The following is a 22,288-nucleotide window of genomic DNA, read 5'->3' as shown; positions in this document are numbered from 1 at the left end:
AGGGGAGTCATTAGTGCAGTTTGTGGCTAATGCCTGGAAAGCAGGTCATACAGTAATGAGAGTGTTCATCAATACGCAGGGGAGGGGGCAAAATATCAAAATCATATCAATAGACAGTTCAGTGTTTGTACAAACAACGTGCATTTCACTTTGTGTGTGTTGTCTTGCATTTGCTCATCCTATAATGTGTGTTCGTGCAGAGTTTGCGTGACAAAGGGAAACCAAATTTCACAAAGCAAAACTGAATGTGAGCATGCAGTCTGGCAGAAGAGGGGACGTTTCCTCGTAAAATTCTCTTGTTAAAAATAACACTAATGCACCGGTTTCTATTCCGCACTGAGCTTTTCCACATGTTCCCGACCAGCGGAGCAGAACACTAAATCCAGAGTTTCATGGAGCCTCATACATCAAATGACAGAACATTTTATCTTACATGCTGGTGTCTGCTGGCTCATTGTGGATGCTGCAGAATGTATTTAACGCTGATTACGCATGCAAAGGAATAACCCTGAAGAGGCTCGAAGCAGCTGCAACACTTTTGATTGTTTAGGCTGATTTTTTTCTTTTTCTTGATGAACCCTTCGAACCCTGGGCTGGTTTTGTTGTGCTTTTATTCCTTTCGTTTACAGTCTTCAGGCAAAGTCCCAACATATATTGATATTTCCAGGACGCCCATATACCCACAGATTTTAATAAACACCAGATATATCTGCATGAAAATGCATAGAGGAGAATGTGTGTTCCAGTAATAGAAACATCATGTTGCTGATTGTATTGATAGCGTATAACAAATCAAATTTCCATGTGGGATGAATACGACCTGAATTTGGCCCTTACATTTTGGTGAATCTGCACAATAGTCATGCTATATTAGAAGTTGTTGTATTGATTGCAACTGCATGCATTGTTGTGGCCTGTGGTTTGCTTTGTGAATGCAGTGTGTAGATTGTGAGTGAACATCTTTGTGTTGATGTTGCATCATACCTGCAGAACACTCCCATGCCCTCCAGCAGGTAGCACTGTCCCCCGTTGAAGCAGTAGTTAGGCAGCATGTCACAGGGCGAGCGGCAACTTCCGTTCACCATCTGGTAGCCCACACGGCATCCACCCATCCCATCTGAGCCGTCCACTGGCGAGGCCGCTGGAGGGGCCGCCACAGGGACGTTTGGTACCAGACCTCCGGCGCCAGGAATAGCCGCTCCAGGGATGAAGGAGCCAGACCCTGGGACCCGGGGCCTGGAGCGAGCTGGAGATCCGGCGGTGATCCGGAGGTCTTCATCGCTCTCGTAGGCATCGGTCGTGGTGCTGTAGGTGTACTCGTCAGCAGTGGGGGACACGCCATCCTCGTAGGGTGTGAGGTAGTCATAGTTGTCTGGCATGGCCCAGGAGGTCGGGTCACCGCCCTGCAGCTCATGAGCCAGTGATGAAGGAGAGGGAGGGGCCAGGTCAAGGCTGCGCCCACGAGAGGAAGGGTCGAAGAAGTCCACATGGAGGATGTCGGGGTTAGAAGGGTTGGTGGCGGGAACAGAGGGCGGAGCGGTGGTGGTGAAAAGGTGATCCAGATCAAACACAGCTGTGTCCTTGGTGTGAATCCAAGGCGGTTCGGTGTGTGGCAGACGCTCTTCCTCATCATCCTCCTCCTCTTCGCCCTCCATGACTTCAGGCCCGCGTGGGTTGCCAGGCAGCAGGTGCTCCGTCTCAGCCGAATCAGGGCTGAGCTGAGGCGGGGCTGCCACGCCCACTTCCTCCACCGCAGGAACCACCGTCTCGCCGAACATGCCGCTGCTCTGCTCCTCTTCCTCACCGGCACGCGGGATCCGGCCCGCCCTCAGGGTCACAGTGCTGATCGTGGCGGGACTTGCCGAGAAGCTGATCTCGTTGACCTTGACGGGCCCCTCCTCCTCGTTAGGCAGGGAGGTCATGTTGGCCGCGCTGTCCGGCTCAGTCGCATTGGTCCCGACGACGTTTCCTGAAACACACAAAGAAACGTTTTCCTCTCAGATGACAAGTGAAAAAACAAAGCTGTGAGAGAACTTCTGGAAATTTAATGAGGTGAAAATGGTTTCGCTCAAAAACCAGAGCACAGTGTGTATTGATCGCTACTGGAGCGCAGGGCTCGTTAGGCAGAAGTCTACAGTTCAAAAGCAGAAATGCGCTTGAACCTTCATAAAATACATGAAAATTCCAAAAATAAAAAAACTGAGACGTGTTTTGTGTATTTGCAGTGGATGAAGCTCCTGTATGTCCTCCGTGGGGCACCGTAGCTGATCGCTTTCAGACAAATCAAGACACCTGTGGCCCAGATAGTTGGTGATAATCTTAAACTTCGAACAGTGCACCTCTGTGCAGCCGACAGTAGAGAAAAAAGCTGATCCAACACAAACCAGCATGACATCAGAAAATGCAGCGCCCATTACTGTGAAAAATTCAACACTGAGGGCTTGAAAATAAAGCAGCTGAGGGCAGAGAGTCGAAAACGTCACCATGCATTTCTGCAACGTTTGCTGTCAGTTCCACAAGTAAAGACGTTTAAATCGACCTCAGTGGTGCAAACTGACAGAAATCTATCCCAAAAAATCAGATCGCAGGAGCTCAGAACGTAATTTCCAGGAATATCAGCTGAGAGTAGCTGCATGAAAACGCGCTGGGCTGTTGGATGCAACATCTGCTGTTATTGTATCTGAACTATAAATACAAACAATCACCAACTGCTTCACTTCACTGTTCCCAAAGACGTTTTCCAGCCTCACGCAGCAGTGGTCCACTGCCACACAATGACCTCACAAGATGAGGTCTTATTGCATTATGCGATGGACAGAGGGGGCTCAAGGAGTCTGGCATCGAAGCCGACGGGTGAAACAAATTAAAACAAGACGTGATTGGCTGTATACTTATCCTCTGGTCGATTACTTCATCCGAGGGCGGCTCGTTGAGTCATGCAAAAAGCTGCTTTACGACCGCTCCCCTTTGGATTAAAGCAATAATTCACTAATGTACTTGAACAGCGAGGAACTGGGATTATGGATTACAGGCATAGAGGGAGGGATTTGGGAGACTTTGGGGATGCCCTGCAGGGGGGGAAGTGATGATCTTGAGGAGACCCAGACAGGAGAGCGTCTCGACAGTTGGACTAACACAGAAGAGGCTGTTCATCCTGAGTGATGGAGCGTTTGTGATGGAGAGATGAAATGAACCGTACTCTACCTCTTTTATCTGCTGTAAGAAAATTATTTGTTAAGATTTATCTTTTTATTATCATCAACAGTTTGCATTAACAGACTGAACAGACTCCTGAACGTTTGATAGCTCTACAGAAACAGCTGGAGGTCTGGTGTTGCGTTCGATAGCCGCACACCTGGCGGTCATGTCTGAATGCCGCTTGTGAAGGTGCTGATGATCAACCAGCAGGTAGTGGTGGTGCTGTGGTGAACTTTGAAACCTTTTCACGGGCCAGCAGAAGTGTTGCTGACTGAAAACATGTTTATTAACATTCACGATGCTGCTGGTCCACATGGTGTTTCGCCTGCTTGCTGCACAAGTTCACCCGAAGTAAGGGGACGTAATCTTTCTAGCAAATTAGCACAAAAACACAGACAAGCTTGGATGAGATGGACGCAGCTATACAGAACTAACAGAACTAGCAGCTGGGATGTTGAAGGGAGGGATGATCAGAAACATGAGCAAACATGAGGTGAAGAGTAAAATGCAGCTCAGTCTGAGTATCATGCTAACAGAAGTCCAGATAATAGCCACATTGAAGATGCTAATGGCAATGCTAAGTGCGTTGGGTGACATGTTTGGGCTTCTGTTTCCTGTTTTCATTCGCGGTTTCATCAATGTCATCCCCACTTATGAAAAGTCTTCACATCACACTATACCCACATTCATGTCTTTGAGGTACGGGGTTCAATCCCCACCCCCATCCCCCGCAGTGAAGAAATGCGTGTAGTTGTCATTGTGTAAGGAGCTTTGTAAACGAGCAAATGCCAAATGGCATATGTGAGGATATCTGTCAGGATCTTTGCTGACTGAAGATAAGCTCTGACCCTCTGGGAGTTCAATCTCTAAATTTCTCCCAAACACTCAGCGAGGCTCCACTTACGCAGCCACTAGTTTATTATTTATTATGACCTCCACCAAAGTTTTACGGCTCGCATGACGTGATGCCTGAATTGGGAACAAGCAGACATAAAAGGCACACACCCTCAGACAGTAACGAGCCACAAGCTAACATCTTCATCGCTTCAAAACTGCAGCAGAACAACCCTGAAAGCAGATCAAATACCTGAGCCTTCATCGTACACTGTCAGTGTATACAGTGTCTTAACGGGCTTAACAGAAGAAGAAGAGAAGAAGAAGAAGAAGAAGAAGAAGAAGAAGAAGAAGAAATGTTGAAAGCTGCTACATGTCACATTTCTGGCATCACAAAAATCTTCGGCTGAGATAATTAAACTTAATTAAACTATTCCACACACGTTGGCGTGTTTTTCAGTTAAATCAAGACATTTATTGGAAAAACAGGGAGCTAATTAACCCACCAGGAGTTTGCGCTGTAGTTGTTGTACATTTCGCTGGACAGAACAGTAGCGATGAGTTAAGAGCGACGGCGTAAGAGATTTTCCAGATGAGTAACTTCAAACGCAATATATCATGTGATTTAACGGCATTCTGGTCCGCTGAGAGCAATACTGAGAGGAGAAATTGGCCTTTTTGCTTCTTCTTTGATGGATAGTTATTTGGTATTTTAAGCCTTTATTAGATAGAAAGTGGAGAGATGGCAGGAAATTAAGGGAATAAGAGACGGGAAATAACAAATATCCGCGGTCAGACTCAAAGCTGGGACTCTGCAGCTCATGGTTCAACCCCGACGATGCTGGAGTTATTAGGATTTCTGTCATTGCTGATAATAGGCTGAGCAAACGAGCCCTCGACCTTTGATTCTGAGGAACATGCATGAAAACCTGATGTTCATCACCACAAAATGATGCCAGAAACTCAAGATTTAGCAGCAGTAGACGCCATAAAGCCTGAGCAATCCTCAAACTGAAAGGCACATAGATCCCATCTGCATCTATTTTCCATTTTAGAGAAATTAGCTCTGCTCTTCAGTGCGATAACACATTGTATATAATGAAATATTTCTCCTGCTGCCGCCGCTGCAGGGTGGTTGAATCTGGGATAGGAAAGCCTGCATGTTATTCCCTCAGCTTGCACTCTCAAAGTACCCTTGAGCAAGGCTTTTTCTACCACTGGCTGCTGCTCTTGCCGGTAAAGAGGCTCATTTGGTTGAATAAAAGTAACACATGAATGTAAAGCAGGACAGCACTGATAAAGAGCCTGCCTGCAAGAAGATCCGTCCTGAATAAACACCGATCAATAGACGCTCTAAAACAAACCCAAACACACGAGTGCGTGCATGTGACGCTGCCATCGTTAGGCGCGAGGCTGTCACTTCAGCCACGAGCCGTTTGACAGGTTGAAGGCTTCACTTCATTGAAGGTTTTGTTTTCTGGCGCAGCAGCAGCGAGCTGCGTCTTTGAAGCCGGGGTCGTCGGAGGGCTAATCCTTCCAGCAGTCCCACAATCCACTGCTGTTTAACACATCAACTGAGCAGTGCAGGACACACACGCGCACACACACACACAAAACAGGCTTTACTATTGCTGCACAAAAGCATTTACACACTAAATGCTTGATACTCACCATGAAATTTGAATTGAAGGCTGTAAATGTCCACCTCTCTCTTGAGGACACGCCGTATAAGAAACAATCATACTCATATTTGTTTGGTTTATCTCTCACCTGTCTGTCAAACACACACACGCACACACACTCCTGACAGCAGTCCACTCATTAAGTGACAGTTTGTCTGGATGAGCGCACCTCCGGGGGAAACCAGCCAGCCTTCAACACCACGAACTCCTCCTGCTGCTGCTTCAGCAAGCCTGATGAACACAAACCGTACAAACGGGAAAACACACAGCAATGGCTGCCGCGCAACTGGGGAGACTGACAGGAAGTGACGAGGAGCGACGGCGACGAGGGACCGGGAGAAGAGGCGCCGTGAGAGAAGAAAGAGACGAAGCCAGAGAGACGGATGTGAAGCGAGGGATGCAGAGAGACGAGGTGACAGAGAGATGCTTTCATGGTCTATGAAGGACTCTTGGACTTTTACTCCCACTCTGCCAGTCTGTCTGTAGCTGAGAGGAAAGCCTCTCCAGAGATCTTCAATCTACTCTGGACTGTCCACTATCGCTGGCCTCAAACCTCACACCGCTTCATCTGTGTTATATTACACTTTGATCCCCCTGGCAGGAACAAAAGGCTACAGCATGCTCCTCAAAATGTGAAAAACTGCCCTCTGTAGTGGCTGAATGTGCAAGAAAACGCGATACAACGCTCCTCCAATGCAGTGCCACGCATGCTGCCCTCCATGCTAGCTCTCCGAGCCTCTAAACGATTAAACAGTTAGTTATTTCCTGTGTCTTTGATTACAGGTGTGCAGTATTTTAAACCTGAGTCACAGATGGAGGACAGCACTCCGTCGGATGCTGCGCTCCATCTGCCACAGCAGGTTTGACGAAGCAGAGCAGGATGTTTACACGTGCAAGCTGAATCGAGTGGTTTGTAATCTCCACCTATGCAATAATCCAGAACTTCTATATTCTTCAAACAAACTGCAAAACTGAACTTTGACCTTCAGATCTGCTGAAAACACACTCTTACAAGGCTTCAGGCCTTGTATCCTGCACTTCCATACAGGCTGTTTGCAGTCAAGGACCTCGTCAGCTTGGTGACAGCATGTTATGAAGACTTTACCGTTACTTCATTTCTGACATTTTTTTGGAGGCTGAGGCTTTTGGATCAGCATCGGTGGAGTCTGGGCGGAACAAGCAGGAAACAAGCACAGCTGGGAGTGAGTCACCTGTCAATCAAGCAACCTTTAGACTGGACGTCCACCAGCAACACTCCCATTACAAGAAGGGAAATTCTGATGTTGGACTTCTGCTGAAAGACATTTAAACTTGACATCTTCCAAACCCTTTTTGAATAAACACATATTTTTGTAATTTGTAATAGGGCACCATCGTTACATAGAACACTAATTAGCTGACATGGGTTGAACAGCAAAGCTCTCCAGCCTGATTTTTAGCTCTGTGGATGGAAATGTCAGTTGGTTGTTGCGCCACTTTGGTGGAGACTGAAATGTGAACACTTACCACGAGGCTGACATTTGTGGTTTTAGTGAACCAATGGTCGCGGTGACATGAAGGTTTCTCCTTAATTACTTCTGTAAATCCATGGACATTCAAACCAGCCACAGCTGGATTTTGTTTCAGTGCTAATTAGAAAATGTTAGCGAATGCTGCTACCTGCTAAACATCACCGTGTCAGCATTGTCACTGTGAGCTTATTAGCATTTAGCTCCCTGCTGTGCCTAAGTGCAGCCTCACAGAGCTGCTAGCATGGCTGTAACCAGGAGCAAAAAGTAAAGTCTGCACGTTATGAGCTAAAGAGGCCGTAAGTTTTGTAAAACAACAGTAAAACACACTTTTAACACACACGTGCAGGCACACACATCCACACACAGACAGAATTAAGGCAGTCTTGCTGTAAAAGACCACAGCGGTGTCAGTCTGCCAGACTCCTCCCCGTGCATCTCCGGACAGAGCACCAATTACGTGGAGTTGTCTCCCTTTCACCGCCTCGTTAGCCTAATTGGATTAACGAGGAGGAACCTTTTGACGGACAGCTGGTTTAGGAGCAGCGTGGAGGCTCTGAGGAAGCTTCAGGAAGTCAATTTGGCATCACATCGATACACAGCAGCTTTAGTTTCCAGCAGCTGCAAGTAACGAGAGTCTGTCGATTATTACTTTAACAGAAGGTGCCACAAAGATTTGATTAAAAGTCAGCCACGTTCTTCACATCTATCTCTTAAGAAATGAATCAGTATGTAAATACAATGAGACCATGATTTCCAAATAGTCCATAAAGTTTTAATGCTGCACATGAGAGTAACTAATGAGTCCACCAGAGACCCAGCGAGCCGCGAGCGCTGCGATCATTTCAGCTCAAGTTTTTACTCGACTGGAAAATTAGTTTTTTCTTTAGGATTCAGATCAATTTAAATAAATGAACAACAAAAAAACTGCAGCTTTCCATCTCATTTAAGCACTTTTTGAAATAAAGTCCAGGTCCCGGGTCTTATGAAGCTTAGTCATCACACTCTAATTCATGAAAGTGTTGTGGACAGAGATTTCCGCCGCTAACACAGCATTTTTTTCAGCAGCGTTTTTAATATTGAACCTCGCTTCTGAAGTGCTGCTGATGTTTGACTGGGTGATGTCATCAAATGTCTTGCGTTGCCCAACAAAAAAAACCCCAACTCAAAGACCAAATACAATCATGTAAAGCAGAGAAAAACAGCAAATCATCACATTTAAGAGGCTGGACCTGCAGAGCGTTTGACAGCATTGCATGAAAGATGATTAAAACAATTACATTTTAAAATAGCTGATTATTTCCACCAATTGACTACTTTAGTAATCAAGTAATTGTTGCAGCTTTAAAGCTTCTTTGACAATTTTAAAGAAAATCTGTTACTCAATAAAAGACTCAATGAGTCGGTAAAACAGGTCATTTTAGAGCATGACTCAGCAATTAGTTCATCCAGAGTGCAAGCTCAGTCAAACCAACAATGACCAGCGTCTTTTGCCCCGTTAGAGCCGCCGGCCTGGCATCCTCAGCGGGCAGAGTCGGGGTCGGGTCGAGTCAGGACGAGCCGGTTCAGGGTTTCAGACTCATTCTGGGTCCAGGACAGACCAGCTGAAGCCCCAACGAGACGAAACCAACGGAATATAAGAGTCTTTGTTTGTTTCCCTTTACAGAAGATGATCAAACAGCGTTACATAAGGAGATTCCTCACACTGCCAGTCTGCAAATTTGTTTATATTTGTGTGTGTGTGTGTGTGTGTGTGTGTGTGTGTGTGCGCTGTCTCGTTGCCAAAACAACCCACTGGTAATTGGGGTAGCTTCCAACTCCTCTAGTGAAGGGTGTGAATGGTCATAATGAGAAGATTTTGGCTTGTCTGTGTGTGTGTGTGTGTGTGTGTGTGTGTGTGTGTGTGTGTGTGTGTGTGTGTGTGTGTGTGTGTGTGTGTGTGTGTGTGTGTGTGTGTGTGTGTGTGTGTGTGTGTTTTGACACAGCCTACTTTCGGGGACCAGTTAATTTATGATGTTTTGTCCAATTGAGGACAAAACATGTCCCCGGTGGGAAAAGGTTGATTTTAGTTCAGAGTTTAGGGTTTGGGTGATTCTCCAGAAAATCAGTGTGAGTCTATGTGTGTGTGTGTGTGTGTGTGTGTGTGTGTGTGTGTGCGTGCGTGTGTGTCGGACTGTTTGGGGGTGATGGCGCCTCAAGGCCAAGTGCTGGTCGCCTGCGCTGGCGAGCTGCCGACCCTCAGGCCTCGCCTTTTGTTTAACCCAGATCAGTTTGGAGAGGGGAAGCCACCAAACCACCCACAGACCTGGGGCGCCCTGATTGGCTGTGACAGATTGTAAAGAGGAACCTGATTGGTTGTGACAGATACAGCCCGCCAGCCAGTTTGCTGACCCAGACTGAAGAGAGAAGGGGAAAGGTTGGACACTGGACGGCGAAGACACAAAGGCTTACAGGCTCCTGTAGGACCAATATGGAGTTCATGATGAAATCTCCCCAAATACATTTTCACGTCACTAATTCCATAATATGTAAAATCCCATTACAACACGGCTCATGTGCTGCAGTGTCAGTAGAAATAAATCACCAGCTCTCCAAAAAACACATCTGACTTGGTCACATTGGGCGTGGAGCTCGTCCTGCTTAATGTCTCAGTCTTCATATACCGAGCATTAAAGCAGTCTTCCACCAATCTGATCGTCCTAATTAGCATAATTAGGAGAAGAAGAATATTCATTTGTTAAGAGCTTTTCACTCTATTTTACAGTAGATCTCAACTCAAGGTCCACCTACTGGCTTTTTCCAACATGTTCTTCAGCGTCGCTTTAATTTAAGTGACAGATTTAAGTGTGTTGACGTCTTATCCAAACATATTTAAAAGGCAACATGACTGAAGAGGAAATCGAGAGGAAGAAGAAGAGGAATCACTCTAATGCCCCGTCACACACACACACACACACACACACACACACACACACACACACACACCGGAGCTGACAGAAGCAGTTCGCGGTGCATTCTGGGCCGTCTGACACATTCAGTCAGTCTGAGCTGTGAAGACGTCGATATGCTTCAAACGAACGGCTCATCAGAACGTCGAACGGCGTCTGAAACCTCCTCGCTGCTTTCCCGCGTCAGACCGCGGCGTCTCTAAGACGGACGAGCTGCCAATCACGCCCACATCAGGCAGTGATTTGTCTTCTCTTTCTTCTGTAAATTGGGCCGTTTGTGGCAGCTGATCAGGAAGCGGAAAAACATTTCAGAGGTCAAATCTGTCCAGATAAAGAATCGCCATCGCGTGGCGTGCGGACGTTAAACACACGGGGGAGATAATTGAACTAATGTTTCTGAAAATGAGCACAGGAAGCGCTGACGAGGCCGAGCGAACGGAGATGAAGCAGAGCGCGAGCCTGTTTAACTCACCGTCATTGATTTTAGCTTCAAATACCTAAACCTCGAGAGAACCACGCACATGCACACACACACACACACGCACACGCACACAGGCACACAGGCACACACACTCCTGCTGTCTCCTCTCGTTCCCACACTCCCTCACTCATGAATTAAACATGAGGTTTTTATCTTTACTCATCGCTGCTCATTAATATCGATATAAAGAGGAAACGCACAGGTCTGCATTCGGCTCTGATTGAAACTCTCTGCATCGAATTTACACCAGCTGCTCTCACTCTTCCTCACTCCTCCTTCTCTCACTCATCCGTTCTCCTTCTCCCTCCTCTTCACCTCCTTCTCGTCTCATAAATTCCTTCGTTCCGTCCCTCTCTCCTCCGCTCGTCTCTGCAGTCCTTTCTTTCCCTTCCTTCTGTCCTTTTTCTCCCTCCATCTCATAAATCCTGTCATTTCTGACTCCACAGGTGGTGGGATGGAGGAAGGCTCTGTTGCCATGGAAACAGCCTCAGCCTCACCAGAGTTAATGCGGCGCTGCCGACCTGGCGAGATCTGCATGCGCACACATTAAACACACAGTCGTGCACGCGGGAATACGCACGCCTACTAATAATGTGTTTATCTTTGAAGAACTGTGGATTTATGAGGTGATACTGCGTGTGTGTGTGTGTGTGTGTGTGTGTGTGTGTGTGTGTGTGTGTGTGTGTGTGTGTGTGTGTGTGTGTGTGCGTACATGTAAAGTGCATGCATATGGTATGCGAGCATCCATGCATCTACACTTACACCGCCTGTTTTTTCCTCCCTTGTGACCTGATTTTGAGCGGACACTCAGTTAAAATGCAAGTATGTAAGCATGTAAGCCGGTGTGTGTGTTTCCCACTTACACACACACACACACACACACACACACAATCTTCTCATCTACCCTCTTGCACTCTGATTTTTAAGTGGTTAGTCGGAGCAAAGATCTCATGAAAATTACATGGAAACTGTAGGTGTACAGTAAACGCTGGGCTCCCTGTTTTCAGTTTTCACTTTTAAAATAATCAGCGTTTATTGTGAACATCAGTGGGTAACTATCCGAAAGAAAAGGAAAAAGAAATCAATAATACATCTATACATATCAATCAGATGCCAGATTTAGGACGAGCGGGGACGTGAAATTTCCTCCTTTTATAAAATCTTTTTGGGTAAAAATCTCTTGCGTCTCTTAAGTCACCTGCCAGGTGTTTTAATTCTTTTATTATATCCAAATTAGATGAAAACTGATGACGTGTTATCTCAATGATGCAGCGTTACAAACTCACTGCTACAAAGATCAAAATGTTTTCTGATCTTCTGACCGCTTTGGTGACGGTTTGGTTTGTTTTAACCAAACAACCTCCATCATCAAACAGGTCGTCTGACCACGTCGGACTGAACGTCCACACTTAAAGACGCGGTGAGGAACTGTCCGTCATAGAGAGGACAGAGATACAGCGTTTGTTTAAATATGGTGGCACCGTCACTGGAGACCCTCACACTGTTGCACTTGACTGTTCTCATTTATAAGAACCAGAAATAGTTAAAAAAAAAATTTAAGTTTCCTCCTTCACGCGCCTGACCAACCGCTGCGTAGAGTCTGTGCAGATGCTCGATTGTCGGTTTTGGAAAGAAATAACTGGATAACTGTCGAACAGGTGTGTGTGTGTGGGGGGGGGGGGGTTCAGACGTCGTACGTACGGTGGCCCACAAGGTGAAAATTGTTGCAAAAGCCCAAAATATTTCCATTAGGAGAAACGTGCAGCGTCTGCAGAAACTATGGCAATTTAAAGCATAATTATGAAAATCCAAAACAAATCCGGAGACGTGCTGCAGAAAGCTGAAGCAAACACAGAAAAGGAAGCAAAATAAACAATGCAGAGTCTAAAACACACAAAACACAGCATTTCCACATTTTTGCACATTTCTGGCTAAAGCTTATCAGAATCTGTGCATGTATCGCTGCACTGCTGCTGGCCTGTGATGTGAGTCGTGTTTGTTAAGTCTTTCTCGTCTTTAGGGCTGCAAGTAATGATTATCACCATTATTGATGAAGCTGCTAATCACAAGCACTCAATACTGTTTATCATCGAGGCTTATAAGTCAGTATTCACATCTGAGAAGCTTGAACGTAAGAATCTTTTGACATTTTGCCTCAAAAAAGGTTTAATTTTCTCTGCATTGACGAATTGATTAACTGACAGATGATTTTAGCTTCTTTTTCATATTTTGTGTAACTCATCACACAAACCAAATAAGTCTAAATATCTGCTTTTCTGCTCAGTCTTGTTGCCATGACAGGTGCGTGTGTGTGTGTGTGTGTGTGTGTGTGCGTGTGTGTGTGTGTGTGTGTGTGTGTGTGTGTGTGTGTGTGTGTGTGTGTGTGTGTGTGTGTGTCCCATCCGGGTGTGATAGGCGCACTGAATGCTAATATGACAGCGTGCAGCAGAGGAGGGCCGGGGAGGAACGAGGGCCGTGCACGAGCTTGTGCACGAGCATGAACTCAATGACTCGCTTAACCAAGGACACACTGACACACAGACAGCGCAGCACCTACACACACCAACCGCCGGCAGAAAGCAGCCGCACCGTAACACACAGACGGGTGCAAAACACGCACATACAAAAAGATGCACCCTTGTTCCGTCCACCATAACGCCTACATGAACACACACATATGTAAATCACTGTTCAAGGGCGGCCAGAGTTTGAGAACAACGCCAACTCAGCAGTGCAACCATACATAAAAAAGCCCACCTACTGTACGCTAATTGTTTCGTCTTTGAGCAGGAAGGACAGAAACAGCCCGTCACTGTCAGACTGAAACTTTCTCGGCTTGTGCGACGACCTTCTCCACCTGCTGTAAAAAAAACACCACCAATGCCAAGGACGGCGACAACGGCGGCCCAAACAACTGTCACACCTGTGAGCCCGCTGCAGCAAAAAAAACACCTGGACGCTGACAAGGACGACGACATGGAGGAGGAACACCGGCACCAAGGGACACCTGCAGGACACCTGCAGGACGCTGTGCTGACGGGAGTCTCAGCAGGCAGATAACGACTTTCTGTGGGACGTTTGTCGTGGCGGCAGGTGCATCTATCCAAAGATTTCTATGCTAAAGCTGACAAAGATCAGCAAAGTTTACTGATGTCCAGGATGAAAAGCCTCAGAAACAGCATTATGGGTAACAGTAACCAGTCTGAAACAATGAAAGACAAGAAAGCAGACGTCACAATATGTCGTTTTCTGCTGCTGCAGCACCATGAAATCATCTTCCTGTGAGTCTAAAGTGGAGAGAGGAAACTCGAGTGGCCTCTCAGTCACTTGTAGGCCCTGTTTTAAACCACTGAGAGAAGATCTGCCACACGGCCATGATGTGGTTCGGTGGATCTCGGAGGTGACTGGAGACTGGAGTTTGATATGAAGGACAACGTCTGATCTGATGTGATGATGATGATGATCACGCTCACGTCTACCTGCCCGCTCATTTCTTGCCGTTATGCTTGCTGTAAACTTCATGCAGAATTTCCCCTGTTACACATAACGCCTTTACTAAATGTGGTAATTCGGTGGCACGAGGACATTTGCACCTCAGAGGAGGCTAAAACGCACACACACACATTTGTGCACAGCGCACACAAACGCACAGTAACACAGAGCGAAGCCAGCAGCTGGTGGGGTCGAGCCTGCGGCCACCTACGTACGCTAATGCTGGCCTGCAGGCAGATCCAGGTGGGAGGATATTACAAACGAGATTAGGATCATTTAGTTTCCCAACAAACAGATTTATCTGGGATGAGGAACATAATAGCCGCCACCGATCTCAATTTAGCGCTGTGAGAGAAGTTTCTGTCCTCTCTCTGTTCCCCGGGGACAAAAGACGTCCCATCTTTCATGTAGTAATCCAGCTTCAGTGGTTTAATCCAAAACACCTGCAACTATGATTAGGGCTGCAAGCAAAGATGGCTTTCATTATCCATTCTTCTTTAATTAGTTCTTTAATCCATCAGTAGTGAAAAATAATGACAAACTGCTTGTTTTGTCTGACTAATGGTCCAAAAAACAAAGTTTATGATGACATGAAAGAGAAGCAGGAAATCCTCACAGTCAAAGAGATGAAAGTAGTAAATGTTTGATAGATTTACGTGATTAATCAGTTAAATACACTGATTGTGGAGATGTTCTTTCATTTGTCTTCTATAAAGTGAGTAATTGATCATTTCCTAATCATTTCAGGGTTAATCATCAATGACTAACTGTCCCCATAAAACAGGCTGATCATTACAAAAATCACACTGCTATATTTACAGCCACAAAGCCAATCTGCATTATTCATGAACGCTGACAGGAAGTGTGTTAATTTAAGTGTCAGGATCATTATTATCAATGAATGAATTTATTTTATGGGGTTTTTTTATTTATATTTATCACCCGACAACAATAAACAAACATGTCACGTTAATCTTTTAATCATTCTTGCTTGAGACAGTGTCGCACATGACGACTGTATTAAAGGGATGCAAATGTGTGTATCCTGTCTGGACGTCCTACAAAGCCCTCCTCCTCCTCCTCCTCCTCCTCCTCCTCCTCCTCCTCCTCCTGGCTTCCCACAATTGCCCCAGAATCATCCAATATGGACGTCAAAAAACTGACATTTCGACATGCCGCAGAGGGAAATAACCTGACGCACCAGATGGTTTGTTACACAGAACCATCTGCAAAGCCGTCCTTGGAAACTTTTTGGAAAAGGGCAGCGGCTTTCAGAAGCACTTGGCAGGTGATTGAATGAACCATCTGTCTATGACGAGCTAACTTCAGCCAATCACTTCCATCCTTTGCTCTTCCCAGTGAAGAAATACTCATCAGTTCTGACAGAACTGATGCTAAAGCAGCATCTACGCTAAACTCTTCAGGAGCCGCCATGTTGCTTTCACCTCGCTCATTTTTGTCACGCCTAAACCACGCCCACCTGTAGCTGCCAGTAGTTCCTCACAAGATGCTGATTGGCCACTTGGATTCTCTGCTGACGAGATCTCATGTGATGTCATGATCCTGCAAGTCCAGCTGCCTCACGAGGTAAAGCAGGAAAAGTGTGTAAATATTGAATTAATGATGGCCGAGTTCCATTTAGCTGATTCACTTTGGTAGAGCAGTCATCCCTGTTAGTAACGCCTGTGCGATGACAAGTCAAAACGCCTGGTGTGAAAGTGCGTGATCTGTCATCAGACTCAAACTGCTGACTGACAGATGGACGTCACCGCGGTCCTTCCTCCTGCCCTCACTCTGACTGCACGTTACTGCTGATTACTTTCCATTACTCGGCCCACAGCGCGAGGCGGCGCTTTGATCAATCATCAGACATCAACCTTGGCTGCCCTGGATGTCCATCACTCAGTCTCAGACAAATCCAAAACATCAAGCAGCCGACATGCACAGGCCACAACGCCGAGCGGGAGCACGACTGCAGGCAAACTGTGGATGCTCAGCGAGGTGACGCGCACCTTTGAACAGATTTCTTTTTTCTAGAAATGGTTCATCCTCCTCCTGGCATTCAAATTAGAGTCGAAACGCGGATGTTTGCACAGTCAACAGGAAAATGTGTACATCAGCTGAAAATCAAACACAGTATGCGCTGCATGAAGTCATTAGGCAGAAATAATGAATACACCAGTGCAAATAATGATATCATCTCCAGATTAGAGCTGCTAATGATGGACTACACCCATTTTGCCCGTGGACACGCACACGCACACACACACACACACACACACACACACACACACACACACTGGTCAGTAGGCGTGGAGCCACCAGACTTGCATGCATGTGCCAAAATCCAAGCAACATTTTACGGCTTGGTGAAATTCAAAGCGCGGACACATCATGGCAGCGGCGTGAACGCGCTGTTCTGCCAGCCGGTGTCGGTGGATGTGTGTGGTTTCCATGGCGACACAGGAGATGCAGAGGACAGCCATTGTTCACCGATAACCAGAGCAGTAGACGGCGGAAATTTGATGATTATTCATTTTCGGGGGGGGGGGGGGGGGGTTTGTCTTTCCTCAAACTGCGATTAAAAAAAAAAAGGCTGGATTGGGTTAGTGGAGTCATAGAGGGAGGATTTGGCTCCAAGATTAACCCACTGCACATCAAAGATGATCTGCCAGCTCACAGATATGTGTCAGCAGGCCAGAGAGAAAAAAAGAGAGGAGAGGAGAAGGAGGAGGAGGAGGAGGAAGATGAAAGGAGAGGAGAAGCACAGGCGAGGCTGTACGTCCGTGAGTTTCAGTGCAGAAAGGAGAAAGCATTACTCCGTCAATCACCGATCTACCAGACGACTGGGGGGAGGGGAGGACGGAGGGGACAGCGGCGTATCATCTCCATTAAACACACGGGGGGGGGGGGGTTCAAATGGCCACCGGAGGAAAAGCCGACAGGAAATGACTGACGGTATTCTGGTCGTCTGCTGTCAGTTCAGGGCAGTTGGCCTTGGTCGTCTGAGCATCACTCACAGATGTGGGGCAAGCTGCCGCCTCCACACTCCACCAGTGAAGCGAGAAAATGTGTGCATGTGTGTGTGCGTGTGTGTGTCTGAGTGAAGGGGATGGAGGAGATGGAGGAGGAGGAGAGTTAGCCCAAGGTTGTTTTAAGGCGTCTGCACCAGATCTGCCAACCTCTTTTAGTTAAGTATCCACCTGAGTCTGAGCGGACACAAAGTCACCGCTGCAGCACTGATGAAGGGTGACAAAACTGCTGCTGACGGGGAGCCAAACAGATGACTTTAAGATGATCACATGGTATTTCATCATTTTATCACGCCATACTGATCCCAAACACTGCACAAACCTCCACACTGGCCACGCTGGCCTCGTGGATCTGAAGGCAGTCAGTCCATCGCTTTGGTCCAGACGCTCATGATCCTCAGAGGATGAATCCTAAATACTTCGTTGATCCCTTAACTTTTCATCACTGAGTCCAATTTTAAATCTGTCTGACGCTTTATGACCAAATACCTGCAAAACGTTCCCATCAGCCTCAGCTGTTCTTAGCATGCTAACATGCTAATCTAGGTGAACATGGTAAACGTTGTGCAGCCTCACAGGGCTGACATCAGGTTTATCTTTGAGTCCTAAAAGCGAACTTCAGCAGACTGACTTGTTTTCTTGCTGCAAGACGTATTATTCTGTCTTCGACACACAGACTCATTTCGAACGAGCTGATTGGTGTTGGAAACGGGTTGACTTCATCTTCCTGCTGTGGGAGATGTTGCTGTACGTCCAGCAGTTAAAAATGATTGGATGAGATGGGGATTTCTTGCAGTGCGAGAGGGAAAATTTCTTTTTCATCATCGTCCCTCTCGCCGAGGTGCCAGCTGGTGCTTCGGCTCCAGAGCAGCGGGGAGTGAAGTGCCTGGCTCAAGGGCACTTAATTAGACAAGACTGCATGGAGAGTTGAGTTTAGGGTCAACTACACGGCCCACAACCAAACGCTCATTTTTCACCCTTGGTAGTGTCACTTTCATCACTGTTCAGGTTTACAGGTTTGATGCAATATTCACTTGCAGCTAGCTGTTTCCCTCTGACTCCAGTCTTTATGCTAAGCTAAGTTAACCGCCTACTGGCTGCAGCTTCATATGAAACACAAAGACATGAGATTTGTATCTCATCAAAGGCTTGGTAAGAGAGGAAATGAGGGTATTTCCCAAATTGGCAAACTATTGCTTAAAGTCTTTAAACAACCCACACACTGGTCTTATATTATGTGCATTACGTCGCCTGGATGAGCTTTAAAAAGCCTGCTCGATGCTCTCATATGTTTCCTATAAGGCCAGAAGTAAGAAAAAACCTTTACATCCATTACATTTGAGGGGAAAATTGAAGGCTGAGGACTGAGGGGGATAAATTGGTCAGTGTGCTAAATCTTTACACATTTGGCTCAGAGGCACAGCTGACAGGGAACATGGCTCTTGGATGCTCCCCGATGCGAGCTTTTTTCCTTTGGAGAGCCTCCAGACGGATCCTCTGCGCTCCAAACAAAACACACAAGAACAACATGATTTTTTTGGACTTCACCTTGCACTCACACTCCATGCATTTCAGCCAGTGTGATGACAAGAATCGGCCAGATTATATTGGATTATAACGCCAGACTGACTTCATCTCGTGCACGCTCCTGCATTATTAATCTGACAGTAGCGGAGCCCGCCGCGCGCAATCAATCTCAGACAAAGAGGCAGAGCATGGAAGCCTCGGTGCTTCTTATTTTCACTGTTTGCTCGGTGTTTTTTCTTCTTCTCCTCCTCTCTGTGTATCAGAATGTCCGTCCAGATCCCTTCATGAATTATTCATCAGGTCCCCCGGCCCCAATCCTCGCCTTTGTGTCGCCGTAGTGCCAGCGCGCCTCCAGGGATCCGGTTTACTGCATCGGCTGGACGCTGTCACTGTCACACATCTCTGCAATTTCTCCTATAATATTACAACAGCGGCTTATAGTTCGCCTGAAATACTCCAGTTGATGATTTAGTGACCTGGTTTTGCTCTGATTGCTTCCTAAGATGCCACTGTGAGGTCTTATATTTGCTCCTTCACTGTCTGAACTGGAGGGAGTTAAAGGGGGTTTTTAACCCTTCATGCTGTTTGATTACTTACAATGTCTGCAGATGTGAGTGACCTTATTGTTTGTAAAATATCTCTATGATATTTCACTTCCAACAATATTTCCTTCAGTGTGTCTGTGGTGTCAAATCGGTTCATGCTGACCCAATTTTCGCCTCCTCTCGTGTCTGTATAATATTCATAAGGACTTACATCGTCTACTAGTGTCTTTAATGTGACCTCATTTCGGTTTATACCATTTTTGTCTCCTGTGACATCTCGAAAGTGTTCCTACAGGGACATGGTGCTCAATAATGACCTAATCATGCCATAAGTGTCTCCTATAAAATTCCTATAAATGTGAAAATTCTTCTAATATTCCTACATTTTGGCATGAAGGTGTTTTTTGCTCCAGTGTCCATAAAAAATGTGTCTGACTCTCATTTTTTGTCAACAGATTCTCCAAAAGACAATTTATTTCCAGTTTGCAGTGGCTGCAAAGTGTCAAGACCAAGATAGAAATCAGAATAATATCACCACATTTTACTAACCAACAGTCTCTCCATGGCAGCTGAGTGTGAGGCGCTTCCTAACCTACAATCCGAGCCTCACTGACCTCCTTTCTGGCCGCCCTGTGGGAGCGGGTTTCGGTACCCAGAATCCACAGAGAGGACGCGCTGCAGCGGCAAGAAAATTCAGCGACAGATGCAAATGTGGAGGTTTTGCATGATTGAAGCGCACAGTGAAGGGCCGTTTCTTACCGTGGACAGACAGCGGGATCAAGTGCAGAGCCAGGACGCACGACAGCAGCGTTAGTCTCCAGCATCCCGTGCAGAAGCTCGCCTCCTTCCCCTGCATCCTCGCCGCGCAACGATAGCCTCAGATGATCAGACGAGAAAAAACACAAAATCCCTGTGCTAATAGTGATGATAGAGTTCAAAAATGTGGCAAAAAGTAATCCGGACAAGCGGGTGCGTTGCGTTGCGTGCAGTCTAGACTCCAGCCTCCCTGCGCTTCTCCTCCATAGCCGCTTGGTCTCAGCTGCCTCCTCGTATCCGCCGCTGTTTCACACGCTCGGCTCAGTTAAGCACACTGAGGCTGGTTATGGCTCCATTGCCACAGAACGGCGGTCGGAGACGGCGAGGGTGGGGTGGTGGTGGTGGTGGTGGTGGTGGAGGCGGGGGGTGCGTTTGGGGGCGCAGACGCACGCCGTGGCTCGGCTTGGCTTCGTTTGGCTCGGAACGGATCGGTGCTTTCGGCACTTTGTGGTTGAGGGGGAGCAAACACACACGGCGGAGTGCAGCGCGCTCGGCAGCCTTCTCATCATCTGGGGAGGGGGGAAAGGGTTGTTGATCCCCCCCCCCCTTTCCCAAGACGCATCCCTCCTCCTCCTCCTCCTCCTCGCTCCATCCTTCCCTTTCCTAAAACTTTTCCCATTCGTTCGTCCATCACAGAGTCCACTTCTTTCCTCTTCCTTCATATTTTTTGTCTTCCTTCCTCTTTTTCACACATTTCTCCTCCTCTTCCTCCTAAGTTTCCTCATGTGCCAAGTCTTTATTTGTTTTTAAGCTTCTTCCAAAGACCTTTCACTTCTTTTCCTCCTCTTTTCCTCCCTAAACATTTTTCTCCAGCTTCATTGTAAACACCCAAACTTCTCTACCTTTGTCCTTCTCTCTTCTTCTGCTTCACTTATAATAATTTTTTAAAATGTTTTTGTCTTTTTCCCCCCAAACAAAACATCTTGTCCTCTCTCCTGCACCTTTTCCAAGATGTTTCCATTCCTTTTCCTCCTTCTTTCCTTCTGTCTTTCCCATCTTCAATCCTTCCTTTCCCCAAAACGTTTCCTCTCTTCTACTCCCTCTTTTCCAGAGGTTCTCCTCCTCTTCTTTTTTGCTTTCTTCTTCTTCTTCCAAGACTTTTTGTAAACCTCCTTTCCCCTTTCTTTTCTTCCAGAAAACTTTTGCCCTCTCTCCTACACCTGAGAGTTTCCCTTCTCCTCTCTCTTTTCCCCTTTGTCCTTCATCCTCTTCCACATCATTTGACTTTTTTACCACCTCCATCTTTTCCAGACACATTTCTCATCCTCTTCTCTTTCTCTATCCTTTATCTTGATAAACCTTTTAAACCTCCTCTACCTGCCCCTCTCTTCCTGTCCTCCCCTCTGCCATCCTTTCCTTTCCCCACACTGTTCCTCTTCTTCCTTCTCCTTCCCTCCTTCCTCCCTCTTTTTCCTCTTCCTCTCACATTCACCCACTTTGTTCCCCTCCTCCTACACGAAACTTTTTCCCATCTTTTCCACCTCCCCCCTCCCTCCCTCTGTTTCCCAAAGCTTTCAGTTATTTGCTATTCATCAGAGAGTGTTGGATCTCAATGGGAGTACACAATCTGCTCTGGACACTTTTTTTCCTCCCCAATGGAAATCGGTCTATTTTGAAGGAGCTTAACTTCCCCTCATTGCTGTGTGTGTGTGTGTGTGTGTGTGTGTGTGTGTGTGTGTGTGTGTGTGTGTGTGTGTGTGTGTGTTGGAGAGGATGAAGCAGTTTGAGATTATGTAAAAGAAGTGTCGTGTTTGATGCCGTCAAAACAACCAGCTTTGTTTAATGGTGTGACACAGAGAGGCAAACAAAAGGGGTGAGGAAGAGGAGGAGGAGGAGGGCAGGCATGGGGGTGTCTGGGTGAAAGGTGGGGGGGCTGGAGGGGTAAATGGGGGGATGCACAGGGTGATGAATGCCCAAGGGCCCCGGGGGTAATGATGGTGGTGGGGGTCGTGGGCATTCTTCCACACAAAAAAGCATAAAGAGAGAGAGGGGCTGGGCAACAGGAGATGTTTTGTGTGTGTGTGTGTGTGTGTGTGGATTGTTTACGTGTATATGTGTGTATGCAAAAGCAGGGGAAATGCCAGATTTTGAAAAAAAAAAAATCCAAAATGTTTAGTGGAATAGAAAATGTGTTCGGTGGATTGTGAAAAGTAGGTCGAGAGGACGTTTTGGTGGCTTCCATCTAAATGATGTAAAGTATGGGCCCGTTCTTATGAACAACAACA

General features: G+C 46.6%; 1 protein-coding gene across 8 annotated transcripts in view; it reads right to left on the bottom strand.

Moving 5' to 3' along the window:
* Positions 1-21,489, bottom strand: part of cspg5a (chondroitin sulfate proteoglycan 5a) — a 53,310-nt gene extending 31,821 nt beyond the window's left edge. For 2 of the 8 annotated variants that reach the window (XM_070965772.1, XM_070965778.1), the window contains exons 1-2: positions 20,007-20,570; positions 985-1,969 (exon numbers count right to left, since the gene is read on the bottom strand). In XM_070965772.1, the coding sequence (XP_070821873.1) occupies positions 985-1,969; positions 20,007-20,103 (1,082 nt within the window). In that variant the 5' untranslated portion in view covers positions 20,104-20,570. Of the gene's footprint in view, positions 1-984; positions 1,970-20,006 lie in introns of all 8 variants that reach the window. The other 6 variants (XM_070965780.1, XM_070965779.1, XM_070965774.1 and 3 more) reach the window with 5 other exon arrangements.
* Between the last annotated feature and the right edge of the window lie 799 nt (positions 21,490-22,288).

Source organism: Chaetodon trifascialis, chromosome 7, assembly GCF_039877785.1.
Source record: "Chaetodon trifascialis isolate fChaTrf1 chromosome 7, fChaTrf1.hap1, whole genome shotgun sequence".
NCBI classification, from domain to species: domain Eukaryota; kingdom Metazoa; phylum Chordata; class Actinopteri; order Chaetodontiformes; family Chaetodontidae; genus Chaetodon; species Chaetodon trifascialis.
The sequence above is the reverse complement of the archived record's forward strand: the minus strand, read 5'-3'. Positions and strand labels throughout refer to the sequence as shown.